We start from the raw sequence: 24,625 nt of genomic DNA, 5'->3' as shown, positions 1-24,625 counted from the left end.
TTTCCCAAAACAGTTCAAGGTTATTACATTTGGCTAATCACAGACAACTTGATGAGGAAATTGGAATTCATACACACAGCAGAAACGGGTATGAAGCGTGCCGTAAAGGGCGTGCAGCTAACTTACGATCATATAGGGTGCCACCCTATATAAACTATGCAATATAATATCATAATTTTTAAAAACTGGATAATTGTAGCGGCCATGGTATACGAACCATTATACCATGCCTGAGAAATAGCGACCATTAAATTGTCCTTTAGTTGTTCTAGCAAAGCGAAATCAGCGAGATCTAGCAATAATCTTGGTCGCCTGTTTTTAATAAAACAATTATTCCACTAGCGCTTGTTGGATATGGAATGATTATTGCCAACGCGTGCTTGTGGAGCAAATGCTAATCATAATCATAAAAAGCTGTTGTGAGTTTTGAGAATCCAGACTGATCACGAAGAAGGCTATATTTGGAAGTCATCAATACGAATTGCAGGGTTGAGTGATGTTTGTTTAGTCGGACAAAAAACTGCTATTTAGCCATCAATGATTTCTGGGGCTCATGGCAAGAAAGAATATCGCAAAACATTGAAAACTAACTAGTACGCTAAAGAAATACTGCTCGGTAACCAGATTCTTCAATTTGAATGTTCACACTTTATAATTTTATCCGTACACTCAAAAAATTAGAACCGCCTTGTACTACGTAATAAACAGCCCCTCTTGAAAGTGCTGCCTAGTAGCTTCCATTTGAATGACCACACTCCGGGATTTCATGCACAAAATCCAAACTCAGATTCATATTTTACTGCAAAGAAAAGCATTTTTCCAGTCAGTAACTTTCATTTGAATGGTCACCCTTTACTGGATTACGTCCAGTCGATAATGAAAATGAAACATTTATGTGATACCTTCTCTCTTGATTCTGATTGGTCCAGTCTGTGTTCTGAATGCTGGAAGCACCTTGATGACTCCTTTCATTAAAACAGATCCGCTGCCCGCATAGTAATACACACCTGGCGCAAGGAACCTACGGAAAGTCCAATGTGAGCTTTCAAATTTAATATTCGTTTCGTCCCGAAATCCCGTGCTAGCTAATATTCCTATCCCAATCCAGCTTTGTTATGGTCCCGTAGGGTCCCGTGGAGTCCCTTAGTTTCCGAGAGAAGCTAAAGCAGTAATCGGCTAAGGCACACAAGTTAAACCTTGGCCTTGATAATTCTTGCTAAAATGGGAAAGCCGAATCCAATAGTTGCTTCCTTATACCTTTAAAACACTATTTCATCATTTTGGGCTAAACTTGGCAGCGTTTTGCAACACTTAACACTTTCCCCAGTGGATTATGGTATTTTGTAAATTCTTTACTGCTGCTCACTGTGCAAGAGGTTTTGGCAACTATGCTTGACGTCTGGTTCTGCATGCATAAATCTATAGATATCCAGCCACAAGTTCACGCCAGCGTGATCATGGATTAGCTCTGTGTTCTCAGCCAGCAAATATAGAGGTAATGAACAAGACACAGTTCGACGTGGGCTGTTTTCAGTTTGTTTGAGAAATAATATCAAACACTCGTCACAGTGTTTTATCACAATTTATATCAAAAACCTCGAAAGTCGTCAAAAAAATACTCCGCTACGCATCGTATTTCCAACTCTCTTCTCGGTGTGATATGTGATCAGCTGAAACACTGTGTCTCGTGTTTGATACATCACTTACCAAACTGTCATTGGATTGCAACTAAGACCTAAAAGTGTGACGTCCTTTCTTTGTTTTAATTTGTCGTCGAAAAAAATCGGCCGACTGTTATCGTCTGACAACCGCCGTCCAATTTTGTTCCACCAAGGCGTTTTGTCCAAAGTGGACGCGCGGAAATTAATCACGCGGTGGGTTATAAATTGTGATATCCGGATGTTCGTTGTGTCAAAGTTTACGGCTCTATCAAAACTACATTGCACTGTACCTGTGTTTAAAACTGCCAGTTCTGCTGCTACCGCTACGAAACCCAGACCCATCGTACGCGATCGAGGAAGAATCGGCGGTTTGATGGACATTATAGCTTACTTTGGAGAATTCCTGACCAGACCACTTCCACTGCGAAACGAAAACCAAAGGCGTTTTCAACACGTGTTTGTTATTTTAGTTTTGTATTGATGGCACTAAGTTTTAGATGGAGATGGAGTATTTTCTTAATTAATTAATTGACCTCTTGTAGACGGCGTCTCCTTTAACTGCTGCGCATGCGTTCTGTGCCGTCTCGGGGTGGTCCGCGAAATTCTTATTTCTTAAAGGGACACTGTCAAGGTGATTTTTCCGTATTTTGACCAACGCTAGTCAAAACTTTAGAACAGAACCTTTTCTCTAACATAAAATTGTTCGTTGAGTACCGGGAGGGAAATATTAACTGATTTCTCCAATGATGTAACTATAAATAAGTTTTTTAGCAATTTCTCCAAAATCCGCAAGAAGTATTTGAAACAATTGGTCAATTTTTTCAAGTTGTAATCCATTTCCATCCAAGCCATCTACAGCAAAAGATAACAAATACTTGTTTTTGAATACTCGTAGGGCAATTGTTAACATTACTGAATCATTATTTTAACATTCCCATCGATACAAATGAGTTTTTCGCTATTCAAAGGCACACTAAAAATCAGTGACACTGCCCCTTATAGGACGGTGACGGTAGCTAAGTCAAGGGTACCTTTGCGCGGTTTATGAATATGCGGGAAAAGAAGATCTTACAAAGGACTATTTAAATCGAAAAGGAAATTGGGGGTTACCGCGCATGTTCACAGATAATCAAGCATAAACATGGTAAAAAAAACGCCATACACAGTTATGTATTTAAATCATCTCTGAAAAATGCTTGGTTACCCCCAATTTGATTTTCGATTTCAATAGCCCTTGCTAAGAGATGCTTCTCCCGCGTAGTCACAAACTGCGTTAGTGCACTGTATAAGGAGCTATCGTCCTTCTCTCTTCCGTCCCTTTCAAGAAAGGGTTGTACATGCTCTCTTTTGAATTTTAGCAAAAATTAAGGATAATGATAAAATTTGTATGAATTAACAGAAGGAATTTCATCCGTTAAGTGTTACCCTACCTCAACGGTGTCACCTTGGTAACAGGTCACGTGCTTTGGAGACCATTCGTATCCACGTCCAAACTCTGATAAAATAAGAACAAGGTTTACATTAGAAAGTACGGCAACTCGTGATCATTTATTTCATATTTAAGTTTTTGTTCCTTGTCCTTAAAATAAACCTACTCGGAGAAGGGAAGTTTCTACTACACCATGAATTGCGTGCGGAGTACGGGCGATTTTAGACCCGTAATGTGAAAAGATACTTCAGATTCTATCGAAAGTGCGAATTGCTAGGGTAAACGATCGATGTGAAAATACTTGTAGAGCATAGTTGGCCCACATTCTGTACAAAATGACGACTTGCGGGAATGAGACTGGTAAGTAAGACGATGTCAAAAGAATCGACGCATTTGTCAACTGGCCAATACAAGAAATAGGGTGGAAGTTATTTTGAAACGAGTTAAAATTTTTTACTTAGCAGAAAATCAACGATCTGCGGACGCGAACGCCGTGTTTTGCTTATTTAGCTTACGGCTGTTTGATGAATCTCGAAACTCTTCATTCCGGATTCATGTTTTGTGTGTAAACGCCTAAACGAATTCGGCACCAAAACGCTCCTGATTGGTCCCGAGGTTAACGTAGTCTGAAGGGGAATGAATAGGTCGTTTCCGAGCTGCTTAGAACCTCAGTATGGAAGCGAGGCTTTGTGTATAGGTTTTTTTTTTTAAGGAGAATTAGTTTTCATTCATATGCAAAACACTGATTTTCACATGAAAAGCTTTGTACTTAGCTTCGCTTTCACAGTGAGATTCAAAACAACTCGAGAATCCAGTCAACCTGCATCTTTCAAAAGCTCTATTTTTACTGGACCCTTTTAACCTGCAGCTGCATTGCTTTTAGGGCTGGGAACAATGTTTCCGTGTTCGTTCTTATGTCCTCCCAACAAGACCTTGCAAAACGGTGCAGGCCAACCCCCGGAAATGGCCTATTGTGTTAGCACGAAAATAAAATGTAAATAGTTGACGTTAACTAACCTGGATGGGATCCAGTATTATTCACTGTGATGGTTTCAAATATGTCTTTTGTTTCACAAGTCACATGCGTTGAGTTACATTCCCTTATTTTGCATGGTTTGGCATGTACCGTGATAACAGTGCGTGACTCGCTGCAGTTGAACCCTCGTCCCATGAAGGTCACGTGGGTTCCTCCAGCTACTGAGCCGTTCAGAGGGAAGATGGAGTGCACAACAAATGTGAACTCAAACTCTTTGTATTGCTCAGGGATCACGGCATAACCTTTCCCTGGCGTGACAACCTTGACAGAAAATTTTCCTGGAGCGTGACGTGGTGTAACGCAAGTTATCTGCCCGGGTGACCAACTTTGTATCACGCAGTTTTCGTTTCCCACTTTCACCAATGTCGTGTTGACAAAACCGGAACCAGAAATGGTTATGACGTCACCGCCGCTTACCCTCCCCTCCAGTGGGCTTAAGCTGGTGACTTGAATGTTTAATGAAGCGTCATAGAGGAAACCATTGGCAACGGTGGTCGAGCTGTCATCAACTGATACACTCACAGTGACACTTCCGGCGGCATGAGCACCTGTTATGCACGTGATGTGGGACATATTGATCTTTATGATATCACATGGAGAGCCTCCCAATGAGACCGAGGCACTGCTTATCCTGTTTCCAAAGCCACTGCCATATATGGTAATTTCACTTCCACCCGCCGTGCTTCCGCTGGACGGAGTAACTGAAGTCGCACTGATGACGTAAGTAAAGTTGAGTTGCTGATCATTAGCGGCCAAACCTTTGCCTTTTACGGAAATCCTGACTTCATGAGTTCCACCAGGGCCGTAATCTGACAAAGAAATATACAAATTCCGTGATAAAGAACATGTGGTGCGTCACTGAGCGGTAACTGGACGCCACTTATGATTGGATAAGGCCTACGATGAGAATTTGTCTGTCGTAAAGAGATTATGTCGGATGCAATGATAGTGGAAAGCGTAACGGTTGGTTGAATCTTGAACTTCAGAGTCCGCATGTTATTGAAAGGCGCAGTAAACCGTTAGGCAAAAAACGATATTGACCTTGAAGTAAATAAAGCTAAATAAGAAGACAACTTACCTGCTCGGCACGTGATGTTGTCGATGGTGCTAGTTTGGATGATACAAGAAGAGCCACCGATTGTGACAACATTTTCTTCTTTTACTGTGGAAAATCCTGAGCCACGAATAGTGATAACGGTCCCAATACCGGGGGGCCCGCCTGCACCTGACGGGGGTGATATGGAGGTGATCTGAGGGGTGTGACTGGCAGAATAATTAAACGAGCAATTGTTGTTGTTGCAGGATCCGATAATGTCATTTACGACCACAACCACCTGAAAAAAAAGTAAATAAATAAATAAACAATTAGACGAAAAAGCCTACAGAATTACAGTCACAGAAGTTATATTTTCAAGTGACGTTTTCGTTTCCGTTGCCGTTATAGCTGTTTAAGATCCCTAAACGTGTCTATGATAATATTCAGGGGCACCCAACGATAGCTTTCTCTCAAATCCTTTGAAACGCAATTTTAGGCTATCTGGAGTGCCTTTAAAGCTCTGTAGGTTCATTTCAGGCCGCGCTATAATATTTTATCTGTTCGGTCATTATAGGAGAACTTGCGTCTTTTCGAAATTAATATTACTAGGGCATTTTTTCCATTTCTCGAAAACCTTAGGTCTTATTTCCTTTCTCAAAATCTTAGCTGACCCTTCTTCGGTAACCGAAACCAAATTCTAATCAATCCGAAAACAATAGGTCTTAAATGTCCCTTATCACAGAAGTTCGAGGTGAAAATTCCCTTTAGAAAATTATAGGGGATTAAGGGTCTTCCAAACAGCTAATTTACCTAAACGATTCGTTGTTTGCCCTGAATATTGCTACACTTCTAGTTTTCGGCCTTCTCACACTAGCTGTCGGCAAATTTGCAAAAGAGGTATTGTAATAAAACCCTTATTAAATTAACCTGTTTGTTCCATTTTGGGAAAATATTTGTCGAGTTCCTTTCTTTTTCAGTCTTCATCAATCGAAAGGAAACCTTGGTCGTCACGCAAGGCTACATTCTTTGGGAGAGGTGTTGCGTGACGACAAGCTGCGTAACCTACCTGCCCTGAAGATTTCGGCATTCGCAAAAACTCTCCAGGAATTGGATCCAAGAACAAGCCGCCATTCACAATGGTCTGCACTGTTACAGATGCGTCATTACCACTGAGACCGTCACCGCTGACCTGCATAGTAGGATGATCACCGCCTCTTGTCTGCCACGTGACCTTCCATAGGAAGCCGGCGCATGTCCCGGATCTTTCCACGGCAAGGATGCCTTCTTCAAATTCTTCCTCTAACCGATCTTTAAGACGTGCCTCGGAAATGTTAGCGGGAACATCTGGTAAATGCAACGAGAAGACTAAGTAAGAATACATAGGACTATTCGTTTCAATGGCTTGGATCCATATTCCTTTCTTTACGGCCACTTCCGGGGCAAAGTGTCAATTTTTTTCTGCTTCTTCCAAACCACCCCTCTCACAAATTCATTTTTTTCTGAGGGGAAAGTGTAGAAAGCTAAAATGTACTACAACCAATACATTTTATCCGCTGGATACCGTTATCCACTCTTTGAACAACTGGAGCCAGTTGTGGCACCACGAAACAAAGTTTGTTTACTCAGATTAGGGTAGGGGTTTTGAATCATTTTAGTTTGAAAACGGGTGTAGTTTTTTTAAATCGCATTGATCAGAAAATGTGAAAACGGGATGTACTTTGGAGACCAGGTCTTGAAAATGGCTATTGGAAAAATAAATGTTGATGCGAAATAGGGTCAGAAGTTCGGCAACCGAGCGGCTTATACACACCAAAAAATTCCCTGGTGTTTGCCCTCTGACCGTTTTCTTTTGGTTTCCTAGCCTCTCCGGCTTTGCGTCTCAAAAAGGACGCCATCTTATTGTTTCGTACTAGCTCCTAATTCGTCAGAACTTCTCAATTGCTCAAAACTGGTCGACGGTTGATCACAAACAGTCTGTGATAGTATCCACGTTGTTGTTTTCTCTCGACGCAAAAGTAGAACGCGTTTTGCTTGCAATCATCGGAGATCGACGGGAATCAACGTAAAAGGTGTTTCTAGCGTTACAAAAACTGTTTGCGAATAAGCCATCGCCAAATATTTGCAACGTTGTTTCGCGCATTTGGAAACTAATTAACATCACCCATCTTTTATCACTTTTTCTTTCTATGTAAACATTGCGTTAGTTCCAAATCGTCGCAAACAAGATGCAAAAGGTAGAACATTCCTTACCTCTCAAGTTTTGTTTGCGATCATCGGCAACTTGACGTAAATTAAGGTAAAATTCGTCTCCACTTTCGCAAGCTGCTACTTACGTAGTCTGAAATGTCAGCCGTCTCCTCCCCCTAACCCAAAAGGGGGTGTGGCCCCCTGTGGGTTAGGGGGTGCAGACGGTTGACATTTCAGACTACTGTTTGCGAAGTTGTTTGAGGTATTCGGAAACTGAATAATGACACCCACCTTTGACAACTTTTCCTTTGTATGTAATGTTAAACGTTCCACGGACTCGAGGCGAAGCTTTTTGTATTCGCGTCACTGTGGCATTTGAGGTAAGACCTTTTGCAGTAAAGACAGCACTATTACGGCCACTATTATTGCCCCAGATGGCGTCCACAACAGCGAGCAGTGGAACAGGGGAACCACAGTTTGCAGGAAGGAGACTGATGGTCCAGTTTTGATCATTCTTTTCAACTTGGAAATCCTTGATAATAAAACCATTCGGTCTTGCGCCAAGTTTTGTCGGTGTAACTGAAACAAACACGAGTAAACATTAAATGAATGAAAGAAGGAAGGAAAGAACGAACGAACAAACGAACGAACCAACCCACTAATGAATGAATGAATGAATGAATGAATGAATGAATGAATGAATGAATGAATGAACGAGCGAACGGAGAAAGATTTGGGACAAGTGCTACAAAATAGCGCTCTGAAATACTGCTGACCAGAATTCCTCTTAGGCAAAACGAATCAATCAAGTTTTTACTTGACACACAAAAATTGTTTATGACTGATAATTATGATTATTATTATTGTCATCATCATGATCATCGTGATCATCATCATTATCATCAACATTATTATTATTATTATTGTTATTATTATTATTATTATTATTATTATTATTATTATTATTATTATTATTATTATTATTATTATTATAACTATTATTTTCTCCCATTCCCTTTAAAAACGCCAACTTAAACATATCTAAATAACGGTTGAAAACTTGAGTAAGCAAATTCAATTGGTCTTGTGTAAACTTGTCAAAATGGGGATGTGCTAGTTGGTAAGAAGCAGAGCTGTCAAGACTTTTTGCCAGTTTTCAACAACTCTTTTTCGTTATCAAACTCGGATTTAAAAAAAATATAACATGCGAACGTTCTCCATTGACATCCTGTAAGAGCATTTAGGGACAGGATTGGCAAAATAACGTAATGTTTAAAACACGAGGAGCAGTGTTTTATCGGGATTTAAAACCACGAGGCGCAGCGAGCTGCGAGTTTTTTGAACGGCTTCAAAACATTCCTGGAAAAGCGTGTGCCAAAAGAGTTCATAACAACGATGCTTTTGTGAACGTTGGAAATTAGCATACGAGAAAAACATTAAACACCACATACTAATAAGGAGGAGGTTTGATCGGGTTTTAAAACCACTGCACGTGATGTTTTATCGATCATTCGATAGGTCAATTATGAATCATTAATGAATAATTATAAATTATTAATGGGCTTTCGAAGTTATGGCTAAGGGTTAAATGGGGAAAATGTTAAGGGGTAAGGAATAACTAGTCTAGCCCTCCCCCCCCCCCCTCCCCCCTAACGGGGTCTCTTAAGAGCCTTTTTTTAATCGAGTGACGTAAAACCAAAGCAATTACTCTGGCCAACCACAACGCACGTAAACAGCGCAAAGAGCCAATAAGAATTCGAAGCAGAGACATGTAAAGGTGCGAGCAAGTCACTGTTGGTTTTGTAATTGGTAATGTGAAATGAAATGAAATGAAATGAAATGATAAAAATAATAAATTTTAAAAAAAAGTTACGATTGGTTTTGGTTTTGTTTGTCATTGACTGATAAAGTGGCGTGAGATCAAACACAGGGTCCATTAAGACAAAACTAAACCAAACGCGAATTACTTTCGACACTGCATGATTTACAGTATTACAATCAAATCTCGCCCAGTCACCCAAGTACCTAAAAGAAGGTGTACGTATGTGTTAGTATACAGCTTTGCATTTTAAGGTGGCCGAACACAGTTTGCGCGCGCTTTACAGATTCTGTTAGTGATGCTATTAAGCGCGCGCTAGGGTTGCTCAACAAGAAGTATCAAAATTTATTCCTTCTTAAGCCGCGGCCACACGAGCGATTTTTTGCTCGCGCAGGTGATGCGATTTTTTCAAATTTTGTCGCGTCGCCAGCGCGAGAGGGTGGCTACACGAGTGACAAATTCTAGCGAGTTTGGCGACAAATTGAAAGCCGCGTGAATCGCATACTTCAAGAGACCTGGCGCTATAAACAGACATGGCGGACGGCCCTTTCAGACGAGGATATTGTTTTATCGCCTATTTGCATTCTTCTTCTTGACGATAAAAAGCAGACAAAAGAAGAAGAAAATTAAGAAAAGGTCAACGTGGGTCCGTCCGTGGCTCGCAAAGAGAAAGGAACAAGGATTTTACCATCAACTGCTGACGGAAATTTCAGTCGTTGATATCCCGGCGTTTCCCGAGCTATTGCGAATGACGAGGCTTAGTTGCAGGGTGGCTACACGGGCGCTATCTCTACGATTTTGTCGCGAAAATTTCAATTCCGGCGACTTTTTTCTTGCGATTTCTTCACCTGTCGCGTCGCCAGTTCGAGGGTGGCCACACGTGCGATTTTCATCTCGCGCTGGCGACGCGACAAAATTTGAAAAAATCGCATCACCTGCGCGAGCAAAAAATCGCTCGTGTGGCCGCGGCTTTAGTTAATCTTGCACCATGCTAATTTCGGGTACTCAGAAGTACGTAGTTTTCAAATAATGTTTACTAATACCTGTGTACTGGAAAACTGTGTTCGGCCACCTAAAGCCATTAAGTCAGCAAGAAAATATTACTGCAAATCCTTACCAGCTATCGAGGTCTTTCCAATCCAAACGTTATCGATGAAAATATCGTGCTGACCTTCGCCGTCCAAGCGCACAATTTCAATACTGTTCATTTCAACTTGAGGTCCAATCTCTGCCGAATATTCAGTTTTGATGCGTTCCCACACATTTATACAAGAAAATCCCCAGCTGGATCGGGAAGATAGTCTAACGAAATCGTAGGTGTGATAAGTGTAGCGAACCTGGTCGTTTTCCTCGTATTTCACTTGAAATCTCACCTCGTCTTTTATGGGTCCTTTGTAGGCGAAGCAAAACTACATGGAGGAAATAATTCCGGTATCAAACAGGCGCTTTGACAAATATGCCTTTTTTATTTACAAAGCCAGTTTATAGCGCTTTTCGCACACCTCCAAATCTACCATAGATCTGTGCTCAGCCTGGAAATGTTTACCTTCGCTTGCCTTGAAAACACTACGCGAGCTTAGAACTTAAATTTGATAACAATTAAATCCAAAAGAAGCTTCCATTGAGCGGTTTTCGATTGACTCATTTTAACGTTTGCTTTTGTCTTGCATTTCTACCGTCCGAGATTGGTTTAAAGTGCCCATGAAGCGAAAACTGTCTTTAGGTAGTTATAAAATTTACCCTTTCAAACACGGGATTTCGAAGTTTGAGATTGCTGGGGTAAAAATTGCCGATTTTGTGAGCGCTCAAAGTTGGGCTATTTTGCCTTCAAAAATGGTATTCGAACCGCGCGGCCAAAATGCCAGGTGACAATAACCGCTGACGTCACGTTGGTGCCAAGAATTGCAATTCATCATGGCGGAAGAGACGAAAGATAAGCGACAGCGAGGGCGGTATTGCGTTGCTGGCGTCCGTAACAAAGAGAGTTGCCAGAATCGATCGTTCACAGAATCGCTAGACATGCTTTTCTCTTTCTACAATCCTTTTCGGCGGCAAGAACGGAATGAAAGCAAACAAACTTTTGGCACCAACGTGACGTCACAACTTGGAATTCAGTAAAAACTCGACCCAGTCCTCTGACCATTTTTGAAAGCAAAATAGCTCAACTTTGAGCGTTTGTAAAATCTACAAGTTTTACCCCAGTACTCTAAAACTTCGGAATCGTATATGTTAAAGTGCAAATTTTATAACTACACAAAAACAATTTTCGCTTCATAGGCACTCTAAAAACTCGTGCAATTTTCTCAACTGATTAAAAGCAAGACCAAAACCAATCTTGACTTGATCACACGCGTTTTCCCGCGCTTGGCAACCGTTACATGTATTTACAACGAGTTCTGATTGGTTCATTGCGCTTTCTACCTCTGTCGTGATTGTTCAAAGTAATTTCTTTGGTTTTGGTTTCAGACCACTCAATTGAAAACCGTTCTATAATCATGTATAGTTATCACTTCTATGTAAGTCAAATCTTGAAGTGTCACTGTCCTAAATTGGCTCTATAATGTTTGAGCCCACGGATTCAAACTGAAAAGGAAAACCACTGTCACTCACTTGCTTGTATCTGGAGATCGCATAAGGATCTTGAGGTTGGGCAATCGAGAAGGCTGAGTAGCCGGCTCTCCAAATAATCGTTGGATTTTTCAAGGAATATCTTCCACAGAAGGGCTCATCATCGGAAACTCTTGCACCAGATTCTCTTCCAAGAATGTTCTCCTCGTATTGTTCATAGAAGATATATCCGGCTAAGAATGGAAAAGAAATTAGACTGATCGAACAACACCACATATTTACACTCATTTATTCATCCCTCACGGGTATTTTACGAACTCACAATATGACCAGCTCCCAGTTCGCTTGACTGAGCTCAATTGATAGAGCACTGCATCGGCATCACAGAGGTCATGGGTTCGAATCCCGTTCAAGCCTGATTTTTTTTTCAGGCTTTCTTTTCGCAACTGCTTAAGTTGTGTACGAACTGCGAGGATCTTTCTTCTATTTGAACCACCCCTATTTGCATAACCATAAATTCTAACGGCCTTGCAAAAGCGCACAGGTAACAGAAAAAATGAAGCTTAAACTAAGTTAGGCCCAGTTCAGACGCCGAACTTTTCATGAGCCGAATTTAATTCAAAATAAGGTCGGCCAAAATCACGAAAATCCCGATTTTTGATTCAGACGCCGAACTTAATTAGCCGAACTTAATTTACTTGAAGCAAAACCAATCGAAATGTTAGCGTTTTTTTTATTATTATTTTTATTTTATTTGAAATACGTTATAATAATTTATACATTAGGTTCGGCTCATGAAAAGTTCGGCGTCTGAATCAAAGCCGTTCCAAAGCCGAAATTCCCGGCTGAGTCAGGCGGGAAGAACGGCTGAGCCGTTCCAAATTGAAAAAGCCGTCCTCAACTGATTCAGACGCCGAACTTTTCATGTACTTAATTCGCGGTATTAGGTTCGGCTCATGAAAAGTTCGGCGTTCTAACACTGTTCAATTTAAATAAAGGCGAAACGACTATGATGAAGTTGCAGCACTAGACTGAATCGATAAAAAACGTATCACTTGAACCAAAGCAGTTAGCCATTTGAATATTCTAATAGAGGTGCTTGTAGTCATGCATAACGAGAACGTCAAAATGTTGTTCTGAACTATCAAGCGAAAGCATTTAACTCCGATAGGGTTTATTTCACTTTACAAAGTGGCTCTAACTTTCTATTCTGCGGTTTGTTCACTTACTCAGTCTCGAAGGAACAACTTCACATTTCGTAGAAAGCCAGTCCTTCAACACGCCCCTGATGCTGTTCGTATTGGCGTTCGGTGTTAGGCTCGCGGACGGCAGGTCTGGCTGATCAAAGACAAGCTGAAAGTCCTTCGCCGATTTCCCTTGTACTAAGCGAGTTACATGTAAGGACAACGCTTGCTCATTGGCAACGGTTCCATTCAGTACTTCGACTCCTCGTGGATCAGCAAGACAAAACGAGATTTGAAATACTGTTGCATTTCCCGGCTCCGTGACATTCACCAAGGTAACGTTGATTGTACCCAGGCCTTGGAATGCTTGCAGCTGGTTCAGTTTTTCTTCTAGAACAGAGCTGTTGGTGGCGTTTAAGGAGAGCGTTATGTTTTCACCTTTGTAGGTGAGCGTGAAGTTGTCCGAGAGAGTGAGGTTGTCCAAACAGGAGGTGATGTTGCTTTGCTCGCATTGTAGAGGTGCAATAGATATTTGCTGAACTTCGCACTCCTTTTCTTCCTCCTTCCAGTTACTAACGTCCAAATTCTGAATTAATAATTGAAGAAAGAAAAATGAGAAAAGGGAACTACCAGATTGACTTGCAGAAAACATCACTCAATGCGAAAATTGTGTTTTTTTTTATGATGCTAACATTCTAAAGTACCAGCAATAACAAAAAGAGTAAAAACAGCAACTTTTTTACTTTTAATTTATGAGTATAACTTTTCCTTTTGCGCCCGTGTGATACATTCAGCTCCAGGATAAGGATATTCCTTATAGCCAAGGATATTGCTTATAGCGCTTTGGATCAGTTACTTGTCAAGCAGGACAAACCTGTATTTCCCAGTGTAACGTTGAGGTGATTGTGATTTGCTGCTGTTCGTCCCTGGCGGCACCAACTTTAGCGTGAATATGATCAGTGTTTTCCAGGCCCACTCGGATGGCTACGTGGTGATCAGCACCAAAATCAGTGTGGTAGGCTTCGATGTAATAAGGCTTGTTGGCCTCTAAGGGGATTCTGTCAGACTTCTGAACCTGGTTCCAGTCACGTGTTGCTGACGAGCAGCTTGCAATTTTCGTCTGTATGAGAAACATTTGAAGTTGCATCAGCTCTTAGCCTCTACTCCAGAGCCATCTCCTTTTCAAAATAGCGGCACTCCCTTTGTTGCCACTTTGAAAATCGAGAAGACCCTGAGAACTAGATTTGTCACGAATAGAATATCATATTCACTCGGATAAAACACCTATTATCATACAAACGCCTCCCTCCAGCAATTCAAATCGAAACTCAGGGCGTCTGTATTGAAAGTAAAGTAAATCCTATGTAAGGCTGACACGGAACGAAGATAAACATTAATGAAATAAAAGTAAAAACAGTTTGTATTGTACCTTTTCAGCGGGTTCTCCCGTGAGACTAAGGTGAAGCTCACTTTTGTCATCAGACCGGATATAAAATGTGTAATTGTCACTTTGGGGCGGCAAGAAAAACCCAGTGATCTTTGAACTGTAGCCGGAAGTCTTGTTGAAGGTATCATCTTCCGGAGAACTACTCTCGGGCCAGTACTCCACATGGTAATCAGCAGCACCAGAAGACAAGGAAGCAATATCCATCAGATTGGATTTGGGAGTCCACTTCCAGATTTCACGTTGTAAACCACGAGAACCTGTAACATTCAGTTTTTTAGTACAAAAAAAAAAGTCCTTTTATATTATACAAATTGTTAATTTATAGAGAATTTCCGAAACTGAGAAAAACTGTCAAGGACAAACTCAAAACAGTTGGGATAATTTTGCTGTGAAATCTGTCAATGACTTCATGTTCGCCCTTTTAGGGGATTAAAGTATCTCAGGGACTCTCTTTTTAATCTTCGGGAAACTTCGGATATTTTCCTCTTAAGGTGTTACACAGAAATCGACTTATTAGACACAACCACCAACCATCCAACCAACGAATCCATTCAACCATCCGGTCAGCCAACCAACACATCACCAATCAGCCAGCCAACCAATTATCCATCCAGCCAGTCAACAAACCAAGCAATCCATCCAACCATCCAATTAGCCACCCAGCCTGCCAACGAACCAATCCTTCCTCCAGCAATCCAGCCGTCCGTCCCTCCGTCCATAAAATCGTGTTGAAATAAAGATATCTATCTATCCGTCCGTCCGTCCGTCCGTCCGTCCATCCATACCCATCCATCCATCAATACAGTCAACCCGCAACCCAATCAATCAGTCAGTCGGTCGATTTATTTAACCAGCGTTCAGCGAATTAATTATTCACACATAGGCACGCAGTTTCATTTGACAGAGCCCCAAGGAACGTACCTCGATAAATGCTTCTTGCTTCCCTGCCTGGCCCCGTGCGACAAGTGATCTCCGAATGTGTCGACGACAAAATCGGGCATTCAACATCTACCATAAGCAAAACATCCCGAAACAAACAAAATAAATTACATCATAGTTCGCTGTATTGCACCTCAACGTGGAAATTGTTAATAGCTTGATTGTTTTTAACAATAGGAAACTATTAAAAACTTCGAAAGCGATATTTTCTTGTCCTTGTTACGTTGATTGGAAACCAATAATTTTTCATTTTTTATAAGATAAACATTTCTTTAAATATGAACAGTAACCAGTGACATAGAACGATAAAATTTTAAGGCTAATTTAAACGTATCGAATAATAAGGCCGATTTGGCCCCAATTTGACAAAGAAATCAGTGAACGGACGAAATTCTGCCTGAGTTATGAAAACATTCCGTGGAGGTGTAAAATAATTTTTTTTAAATCGATCATTATAGGCCGATTTTTACTCCGAGCTAGATCAACAGAAAAAAAAATCTGCCGACAACTTGTAACCTGTAAATTGGCCCACGGCAATTGAACCTAGTCATCCGAGGCCGATAAATCGGTACGTGTAAATTAGCCTTAATATAGGGAGATTTTAAGGATGGTGCCTACTAATACCGAAGTATTTTTGCGCGGTTTATGACCATGCGGGAAGAGCAGACTTTAGCAAGGGTTATTGGAATCCAAAAAGAAAATTGGGGGTAGCCAAGCATTTTTCAGAGTTAATGAAGCAACAATAATTCAAAAAAGTAGTATAATACAAAGCAATGTATGACATTTTTTACCATATTGAAGCTTTATTATCTCCGAAAAATGCATGGTTACCCCCAATTTTTCTTTAAGATACCAAGAGCACTTGCTAAGTTCTGCTTTGTCCGCATAGTTTTAAATTGCGCAGAAATATCCCCGTATTAGTAGGCACCACCCATAGGGAACCAAAGTATCTCGAGATGCGCAGAACGAATGCGCAGTAACAAAAGTAGGCACCGTCCTTAAATGAGATTTTAACAAGTTTAAGGACGGTGCTTACTTATACCGAAGTATTTTTGTGCGGTTTATGACTCTGTGGGAAAAGCAGATCTTAGCAAGGGCTGTTGGAATCCAAAAAGAAAATTGGGGGTAATCATGCATTTTTCAGAGATAACTAAGCAACAATATCTCTAAAAAGCGCCAAAATATAAAGCAATGTATAGGATTTTTTCCTAACTTGAAGCTTAATTATCTCTGAAGAATGCACGGTTACCCCAAATTTTTTTTTTGAGATACCAAAAGCATTTGTTAAGTTCTGCTTTCTCAGTATAGTTTTAAACCGCGAAAAAATATTCCTGTATTAGTTGGCACCACCCATAGGAAACCCGAGTATCTCGAGATGCGCAGAACGTATGGGCAGTAACAATAGTAGGCACCGTCCTTAATAAGTCTTATATTTTCCGATTCCTCAACGGGATAGTTGAGTCGCAGTGAGTGCTGCCAAATCGGTGTAAAAATGTTCAATATTCTGAGAGGTATTTGCTTTGAAAGGCTGTGGAATTTACAAAGAGACATACAGTAATCCCCCTACACTACCATGTGTATGCAGAATTAATCGTGTCACTCCTATCAAACGTAACCCCTCAGTCGAAAGCGTCCCATAATTTTAAATGTGAGATGGTTAAAGCCCTTCTGTTAATATATCATGTGAATTTTACCCCTCAAAAGTTGCAGTAAGCCACGTTTAGATTCCTAAGCGTAACGTTTCTGTAAAGATATACCTGCAACATACACCTTCACGTTTTCGGTATTGGCACTAAAACCCACTCCCTTTATTTTTATCACGGTCCCGCCTAGAAGACTCCCAGATGAAGGCGACACACTGTGAATATCTGCAAAGAGAAAATTGTATATGATAAGACCGTTTTCTGAAGACAATTGGAACAGTGAATCGAAACAATGAAGTACTTATCGTAAATGTGGGTTAGTGGTTACGGCAGTACAAGTTAGATATGTTGTTGTTCTTCTAATCAGGTTACGTGTTGTTAATGATAAAAAAATAATAGAAAAATGCACGTATTAGCAGAACTACAAATACATGACGTTTTGGAGTTGTTGTTGTTGTGTGCTCCTTTTTTTTTTTTTTACCTGAATGGGTTTGGTAAAGGTAGAGCTTCTGGTCTTTGCTCACACGCAAAAGGTTCTTGTCATCTTGCGACCTACCAAGGCCGGAGACCAAATAGGAAACCGAGTGGGAACCTATATGAAGAATGGTGATAAAGACACAGTGAAGGTTGACTACGGGTGCCAAACAGTCTGAAGTTTTCTGAAAGTATATAATCAGCGTTACCCTTGGGTCATCAAACTCAGGAATTCCCTAGCCTGCGCATGAACTCGAGCGTTGTTTAAAGCGTACAGAGTTTTGAGACCTGACAGATGCTTTAGCTTTAGCTCAGAAAAGAAGCTAAGACCTTTCTAATTCTTCCTTTTTGTGTTTTTTTAATCCTTTTTCCGACCGGTTAGCTCAGTTGATCGAGCATTGGACGACTCAGGGTCTTTAAATAACTGAGTAGAAAGTGCTGCCTTTGTAATGACATCTGCAAATGGTTATACTTTCTAGTCTTCTCGGATAAGGACGATAAACCGTAGGCCCCGTCTCACAACACTTCAATGTTCATAACCCTGTGGGACGTTAAAGAACCCAGACACTAATCGCAAAGAGTAGGGCATGGAGTTCCCGGTGTGCTGGTCTGGTCTTTGTACTGTTTCATGATTTCATGGGTTGGGAGGGTAGGATGAGGTCGCCAATGAACATATGCTGATGTAAACCGCATTTGAATATATATAAATAGAAAATGCGGTATATAAATGCATTACCATTTTTCACCAAGCTGTTCTTCGGACATTTTCATTGACATTAGGGAGATTAGAATTACGTGTACGGCGAACATGCAAAAAATGACTATGCCACCATGTTTACCTTACGTTTGCCGCTCGCTGCTTTCTGTTTCTCAGTAAGATTGACTAGTCTATAGTAACCCTTGTAAACAGATTTGCGTTTGAAAGGCGATATAAGAAAATGATAATATGAAATAATTTCAAACCACTGGCTAAAACCAGCGAAAGATTCATTTTAGAAATCGAACGAAAAGAAGACGGTACTTTTGGTGGCTAAAATTTAATTGTAAACTGCAAAGGAATCCGGCAAAAAGTGACAACGGCCAGAAACTTCCCAACCCTTAAATAAAGTGATTTTAATATTTATATTCTGTTTACTTACCAGCCGTTCGTGTTTTAGGAAGACACGTGAATGATCCAAGGCAGTTCGGAGTCCAGCCACAGTTCTGAATTTCAGCTCCAAAGCTGCAACGAAGTGGCTGTTTGTTAACGATTTGCCAGCCGCTTTGACTGTGCGAAAACCAGCTTTACCAGGCTTTTTAGGTAACTTTTAACCAAGCTTACCAGGAAAGTCTGGTAAAGCCAGGCTTACCAGACTCTTAACCAGACTTGATTTCAAACCGAAGGCCTGGTAAGCCTGGTTGAACCAGTATTTTTTTACCAAGCTTTTGTTGCCAGGGGAGTGACACTAAGTACAAATTGAGATTCCCACTCGGAAAACGCGTGATTAACAACTGGACACACAGGAAACTATGCAGACGTTGTTTGGCTCGTCCGGCGTCACTCACTCCTCGTGGGGAAGAGTGCGTGACGTCACGAGCCAAACAACGTCTGCCTTAGGAGGCTACAAGAAACGTTGCTTGACAATGTCGATTCGAATGGCTGCAATGCTCATGATCTCAAAACACAATATCAAAGATTTATAAAAGTAGTTTTCATATGAGTGTCAACAGTATTTCGCCCATCATTTTTACCCGCATTATTTCGATTTTCCTCGCGACGCTCTGTGGCTGGTTTAAGAAACTTGTGCTTTCTTAATTGCCTAGAGGCAAAGCAAAATCAAACCGAGGTTACTCGCACACGTTTACCCACCCTTGGAGCTGGATTCATGTAGTTACTTTAATTTCTGGCCAAATTATTGTGCTTGTGAATGGCCAGAACCATTTCTGGGTCTGTGCCACAATCGTACTCGGCATATCAGTGGAAGGAAGAAAGGCCCCAGAACTTAAACTAAGGGAGGGAGGAAGGGACTGAAAATGTTTCAAAAGTTGAAAAGTGCGTCCCTTCGGCCTTCTCCAACAGAAAAAAAAGGTCCATTTTCTCGGCCTCCTCTTAGGCCTGTCAGCCTCGATTATGTTTTTTCTTTTTCTTTTTCTTTTTTCATATACTTTCTTTAATGTCTCATCCGAATTAGAAAATACCTTACAGTAAAATGGAACACAGACATTTTCTCAACCATGTACCAAGTTCCAATAGCGACCAATATCTTATGTCTGCTTAAACTACCATTATATGATCAACCAACAAGTCATGAGAATGAACAGAATGATCACCAAAGGAAAAATGTCCTTGATGTTTAATTAACCAAATTCTCTTAATTATGACCAAAGGAAACATACGGAAAACGATAAGAAGAATTATTGTCTGTTGATGCAATGGATCTAGTCAACATCAACGAAATGTGAGACGCCGTTTCTTACCGATTAGTGAAGGCCATCGGTATTTGTCAGGAATTGAAAGTAACAAAGTACGAAAGTAACTCCGAAGAATTATTCAAAACCGTACTGCAGGACGTTCTTCCGGAGTTACCTTCGTACTTTATTACTTACATTTGTCGGCTGGAAATGGTTTATTGAAAGTAACTCTATTTGAACTGCGGAAGATTATTGATCGTATAGTTCCCTTGTTTCGTTATATACCTCTTATTATATACTCACAGTTCATTTTCTGCTTCATTGAAGGGGTTACACTCAAGACCAACATAAACTCTGCAAAGATTAAAAGAAAAGTCTTACTAGAAACATTGGGAATAATTTCAGGGTTGGAAGGTCTTAATCGACAAAGAAGTTCGAATTTGGTCGTAATCAAAATCATTCTGCAGTTTTCGTTAGCAAAATGTCAGCTCAAACCTTGTAATCTCCTTGTTGTCGGGTGAAAATCCAGGAGAGAGTCTGCTGAACTGAGTGGTGTGAATTCGACCAGAAATCTTAACGGGTGTCCCTGGCAACAGAAAAGATAAAAAACAATGACATTTAAGGACGTTGCCTCGTGGTGCTATTCTACTGCGCACCTCGAGGTGATCCGAGAAATTCTGATTTCTTAAGGGCGGCGCCTACTAAAACAAGGATATTTTGCGCGGCTTATGACTGCCCGAGGAAAGAAGAACTATAGCAAAATGATGAAATCTTAAAAGAAATTGGGAGTAACCGTGCATTTTCAGAGACAATTAAGCTTCAATTTGAAAAAAAAAGCCATACATTGTTATGCATTGCAATTATTGTTGCTCAATTATCTCTGAAAAATGTACGGTAACCTCCAAATTTCTTTTTGGATTTCAACAGCCCTTGCTGAAATCGGCTTTTCCCGCATAGTCATAAACGGCGCAAAAATATCTGTGTATTAGGAGGTACCGTCCTTAATTTACTCCTGTAATGTGTGTTAAGCCCCAGTAAAGTGATTGGCATCTAATTTCTCCTAACAATATCACTACTTAATAAAATATGCAGGTCAGGAGAATAAAAGTGATGATTACAAAATATAAAATGTATCGATTTTTAAATCTATTTTCCCAGTTAGTAGACGTTCCCCTATCTATTCAAACAAACCCTCACAAGACAATATTTAAGAAAGCTCTTTTGAAATTGTACGTCTCAATATTAAGATAGACTTAGTATTGTTATTTTGCACTTAATTATCAACCTTGTTAATAATTTTGTCCTGTCTATGTGTATGTGTTTACGTAGCCTGCAGAACAGGCGTTATTATTATTATTATTATTATTATAATTATTATTATTATTATTATTATTATTATTATTATTATTATTATTATTAATATTATTTGCGTTTTTCAGGCGAGCGGAGACAAGCAAGAGTCGAGCCGCGAGCGCGAGTCACGCGCGACGGGAGGGGCACGAAAACAGTTTTATTTTACGCTAAGGGCTAAGTATTAGTTGAACTATTTTTTGCCCTTTCTCCGTTACCTTTTTATGTCAGTAATTATTACAGTTTTGATATATTATGCGAAGATGAATAAGGATAATTAGTACCAGGCGAAACTCATTGAGAAGAATGAGGAGTGTATCCATGTACCTGGGACTGCAGCCCGGGGTTGAACGTTGTCCACAGTCGGAGTGCTCCATTTATCAAACTAAGAAAGTAAACATTATCAATAAATCAACACCTTTCCTTTCTTCAATTTACATTGTTTGTTAAGTGAACAGTTTTCAAATCGAGTGCGACAGCGAGTGTACCGATAAGATTGAAACATCAACAGAGCGCGAACAAGCAGCAAAAAGTAGTTACTTTTTACAAGGAAACAGTACGTAAAATTGTTGAGATCACAACGAACCTCCTCGAGAAAAGATTGGAATATAAGCGCTGCTTCTCGCTTTTAAAATAAAGTGGTCACTTGACAAGCATCGGAAACTATCCGAAAAACCGACAATTCTATATACATATAAAAAAACTGAGGTTTGTTGTAAAAGAAACGTCAGCTCCAGCCTCGCTTCCACTCAAAGGCTAGGTTACTATGCACGCTACTGTAAAATGGGCTATTCCATTTGTCAACATTAATTTCATACCTTACAGTTTCAGCATATTAGGTGTTATATCAGCTTAGGAAATGTAAGATGAAATTTGACAAATTTACAGTCGTTTGTTTGAGTTATGGTCGTTACAGTCATAGAAACGTCTGTAAATTTTTCATTTTTCAACTTACATTTTCTCAGCTGATATTACACCTGATATGCTGAACCTTTGTAGGGTTACTGAAATAAAAGTGCTCTTTCTAGTGCTGGTATACGTTCTTAATTGTAACTCATTTGAATTTTCGGCCGCCATTTTGGAGAAGGGTCTATTACCTCTAGAGAAAATAGTAATATAATTTACCTTGAATGTGCAAGCTTTTGGCCTTTGTCGACACAATTGTGTGACTTCAATTCCGTTCACAAACATCTTCAGGTGAAACGTTCCTTCACTACCTGTTGGAGGGCGCCTGGGAGGAAAGATAAAAGAATCATAGTTATCTAAAATAACAAAGTCCCATAGGGGTTATAAATTTCAATTTTCCAGCAAATGTTTTTCCACAGTTATTTTTGTAAAACCCAATTTTGTTGAAAATCCAGTTCACAGTAGCAATCCCCACGGTCCTATTCCATCAAACTCAATCCTTATTACCTGGTTGCAAAATTCAACTTCAACTTCCACTTATTGTTACTTAAATTTGGTGAATTTTACATGAGGTTGTTGTTACCTGCAAACAGTAAAAACTGCTGATTGAGGGGAAGGAAAACGAAGAAACGTGTAAATGAAAACAAAGACGGATACAAATATTAAAATTTGATAAGTAAAAAATAAATGATAAGCAAAAATTAATTAGTGATCTTAATAAACTAAGTAGTATTAACAGTGATGAAAGATCAAAAAGGCCAGGAAAGCGAAAGCGAAGGTACAAAAGGTTCTCTATGTCATTTGTCTGCAACCTCGCTCCCAGGGTCTCTCCCTCCAGGGGGCGGAAAGAAAAGAGACCCTGGGAAAGAGGTTGATAAGTCTGTAGTTTACCAGAGCTCTATAATTTAAAGTAATTTGAATTTTTAAAGAATAGAGGATGGATCTAGATATTCGTTCTCATTCTAAAAACTATGTAAAAACAACTTAAGCGTTTGGGGTTTTTTTTTTAAGAACATTGTAAAGTTTAGGTAGTTCGGTAGTCGCATTCCATGATCTTGCTCTGAATCTAAAGATTAAAGCGGTCAGTGTTTGCCGTTCTTTCAAAGTCTTATTTCCGACTGAGGAGCACTTTCATGGAATCTTGCAACCTCTGCTTCATGCACAGGTGATTTGTCTGTAATTAAATTCCAGGGTAATGTGGTTACAGAGCAAGTTGAATAAAGTGCTGCAAGTGTAACACCGCCGTTCGAGTCTGATATGAGAAAATAAGTCTCAACCGATTTGTTTTGAGTTACCTTAATTCGCAACCGATTCTCATACTTGATACATCGGTGGGAACGATGTCACATTCCACTTCATTGTGGGCTGACGTCAACAGTACTCTGTTTCCCAGCAGTGGGTCATGGAAAGCAAATTGATCATTGGCAAAATCTGTGTGAAAGAACAAACGGAAATATTAAGTTTTGTGCAACATTTGAACTCATATATTTCACTTCCATGTCTTTACCTTTACAGGAATATTACGAATTCGCAAAATGACCATCTCCCAGTTAGCTTGATAGCTCAGTTGGTAGCTAAAGCGTTGCACCGGCATCGCAGAGCTCATGGGTTCGAATCCCGTCCAAGCCGGAATTTTTTTCCAGGCTTTTTTGCAAAGGGTAAGCTTTGCGTACATAACTGCGATGACTGATCTCTCGTTTCAATTCTTATGGTTACTTATTCTTTACGTCTGCTATAACTGATACGGAAGATTATTTCTAAACGCAGCAATAAAAAATTGTCGTTAGAAATGAAATAAAATATTTTTATAGATTGTTGAATGCTGTCCTTAAAGTTCCAGGGACTTCCTAGTCCCGTTGACGAAATTCGGTTTGCCGAGATCAAAGAAAAATATGTTTTCATTTTAATTCCCACGACCTACTCCCAGCCTGGTTAGAGCGCTGGTGATCTAATCCAACGATTGTGGGTTCAAATCCCGACGATTTTTCTTTGACCTCGGCAAACCAAATTTCCTTCACAGGGCAGCAAGCCCGAGTAACTATAAGCATTTCACTTCATTTCTTTCGCGCTGCATAGGTGTTACGCGGCTCACACACTTTTTAATAAAAATGGCACCTTACTTTGCCCATGTATATAAAGCATAGTTCCTCCTGCCAGGCTACCATGCCTCGGGTCAATTCTCCAAACAATGGGCTCTGTTGAGGAAGATAAGTAATTCATGTTAAGGTACCATATAGTCACCTACATAAGCCTAACCCTAGCCCTAACCTCCATATAGTCACCCTGACCTTACCATGAATTAGGGACGGACCATTAGAAAAGTGATGGGGGGGTGGGGGATTTTCAGTCTGCAGGAATTTTTTTTTATGCTCAGTGCTTGTGCAGGAATTTTTTTTTCAGTTGATACCCTCTGCACGAATTTTTTTTTTTGTTGTTTTCCAGAAAAAAAAAATTAAATAAAGGATTTTTAAAAAAAAGTTGTACTTTGTGGCATAATGGGGTTGACAGGCCTACGCGACTCTCATGTGCGTGTTTAGCCTAAATAAGAGTTTTGC

The 24,625-nt window shown here is 40.1% G+C and overlaps 1 protein-coding gene across 1 annotated transcript in view; it reads right to left on the bottom strand.

Annotated features, from left to right (window-relative positions):
• The window catches only part of LOC146470698 (fibrocystin-L-like), a 61,417-nt gene extending 37,157 nt beyond the window's left edge, over nucleotides 1-24,260 (bottom strand). The window contains exons 1-22 of the mRNA XM_085121665.1: nucleotides 24,191-24,260; nucleotides 23,366-23,501; nucleotides 22,290-22,395; nucleotides 21,492-21,549; nucleotides 20,310-20,400; nucleotides 20,118-20,168; nucleotides 18,563-18,645; nucleotides 17,431-17,541; nucleotides 17,064-17,174; nucleotides 15,289-15,375; nucleotides 14,350-14,624; nucleotides 13,795-14,040; nucleotides 12,966-13,506; nucleotides 11,779-11,969; nucleotides 10,286-10,577; nucleotides 7,641-7,928; nucleotides 6,229-6,506; nucleotides 5,205-5,460; nucleotides 4,108-4,935; nucleotides 3,092-3,156; nucleotides 1,952-2,082; nucleotides 903-1,021 (exon numbers count right to left, since the gene is read on the bottom strand). Coding sequence (XP_084977791.1) covers nucleotides 903-1,021; nucleotides 1,952-2,082; nucleotides 3,092-3,156; nucleotides 4,108-4,935; nucleotides 5,205-5,460; nucleotides 6,229-6,506; nucleotides 7,641-7,928; nucleotides 10,286-10,577; nucleotides 11,779-11,969; nucleotides 12,966-13,506; nucleotides 13,795-14,040; nucleotides 14,350-14,624; nucleotides 15,289-15,375; nucleotides 17,064-17,174; nucleotides 17,431-17,541; nucleotides 18,563-18,645; nucleotides 20,118-20,168; nucleotides 20,310-20,400; nucleotides 21,492-21,549; nucleotides 22,290-22,395; nucleotides 23,366-23,501; nucleotides 24,191-24,212 — 4,366 coding nt within the window. The 5' untranslated portion in view covers nucleotides 24,213-24,260. The remainder of the gene's footprint in view (nucleotides 1-902; nucleotides 1,022-1,951; nucleotides 2,083-3,091; nucleotides 3,157-4,107; nucleotides 4,936-5,204; nucleotides 5,461-6,228; nucleotides 6,507-7,640; nucleotides 7,929-10,285; nucleotides 10,578-11,778; nucleotides 11,970-12,965; nucleotides 13,507-13,794; nucleotides 14,041-14,349; nucleotides 14,625-15,288; nucleotides 15,376-17,063; nucleotides 17,175-17,430; nucleotides 17,542-18,562; nucleotides 18,646-20,117; nucleotides 20,169-20,309; nucleotides 20,401-21,491; nucleotides 21,550-22,289; nucleotides 22,396-23,365; nucleotides 23,502-24,190) is intronic.
• Nucleotides 24,261-24,625: the final 365 nt, after the last annotated feature.

Source organism: Pavona decussata, unplaced genomic scaffold (assembly GCF_977016875.1).
Source record: "Pavona decussata unplaced genomic scaffold, jaPavDecu1.1 SCAFFOLD_112, whole genome shotgun sequence".
Lineage (NCBI taxonomy): Eukaryota > Metazoa > Cnidaria > Anthozoa > Scleractinia > Agariciidae > Pavona > Pavona decussata.
This window is presented reverse-complemented; position numbering and strand designations above follow the sequence as displayed.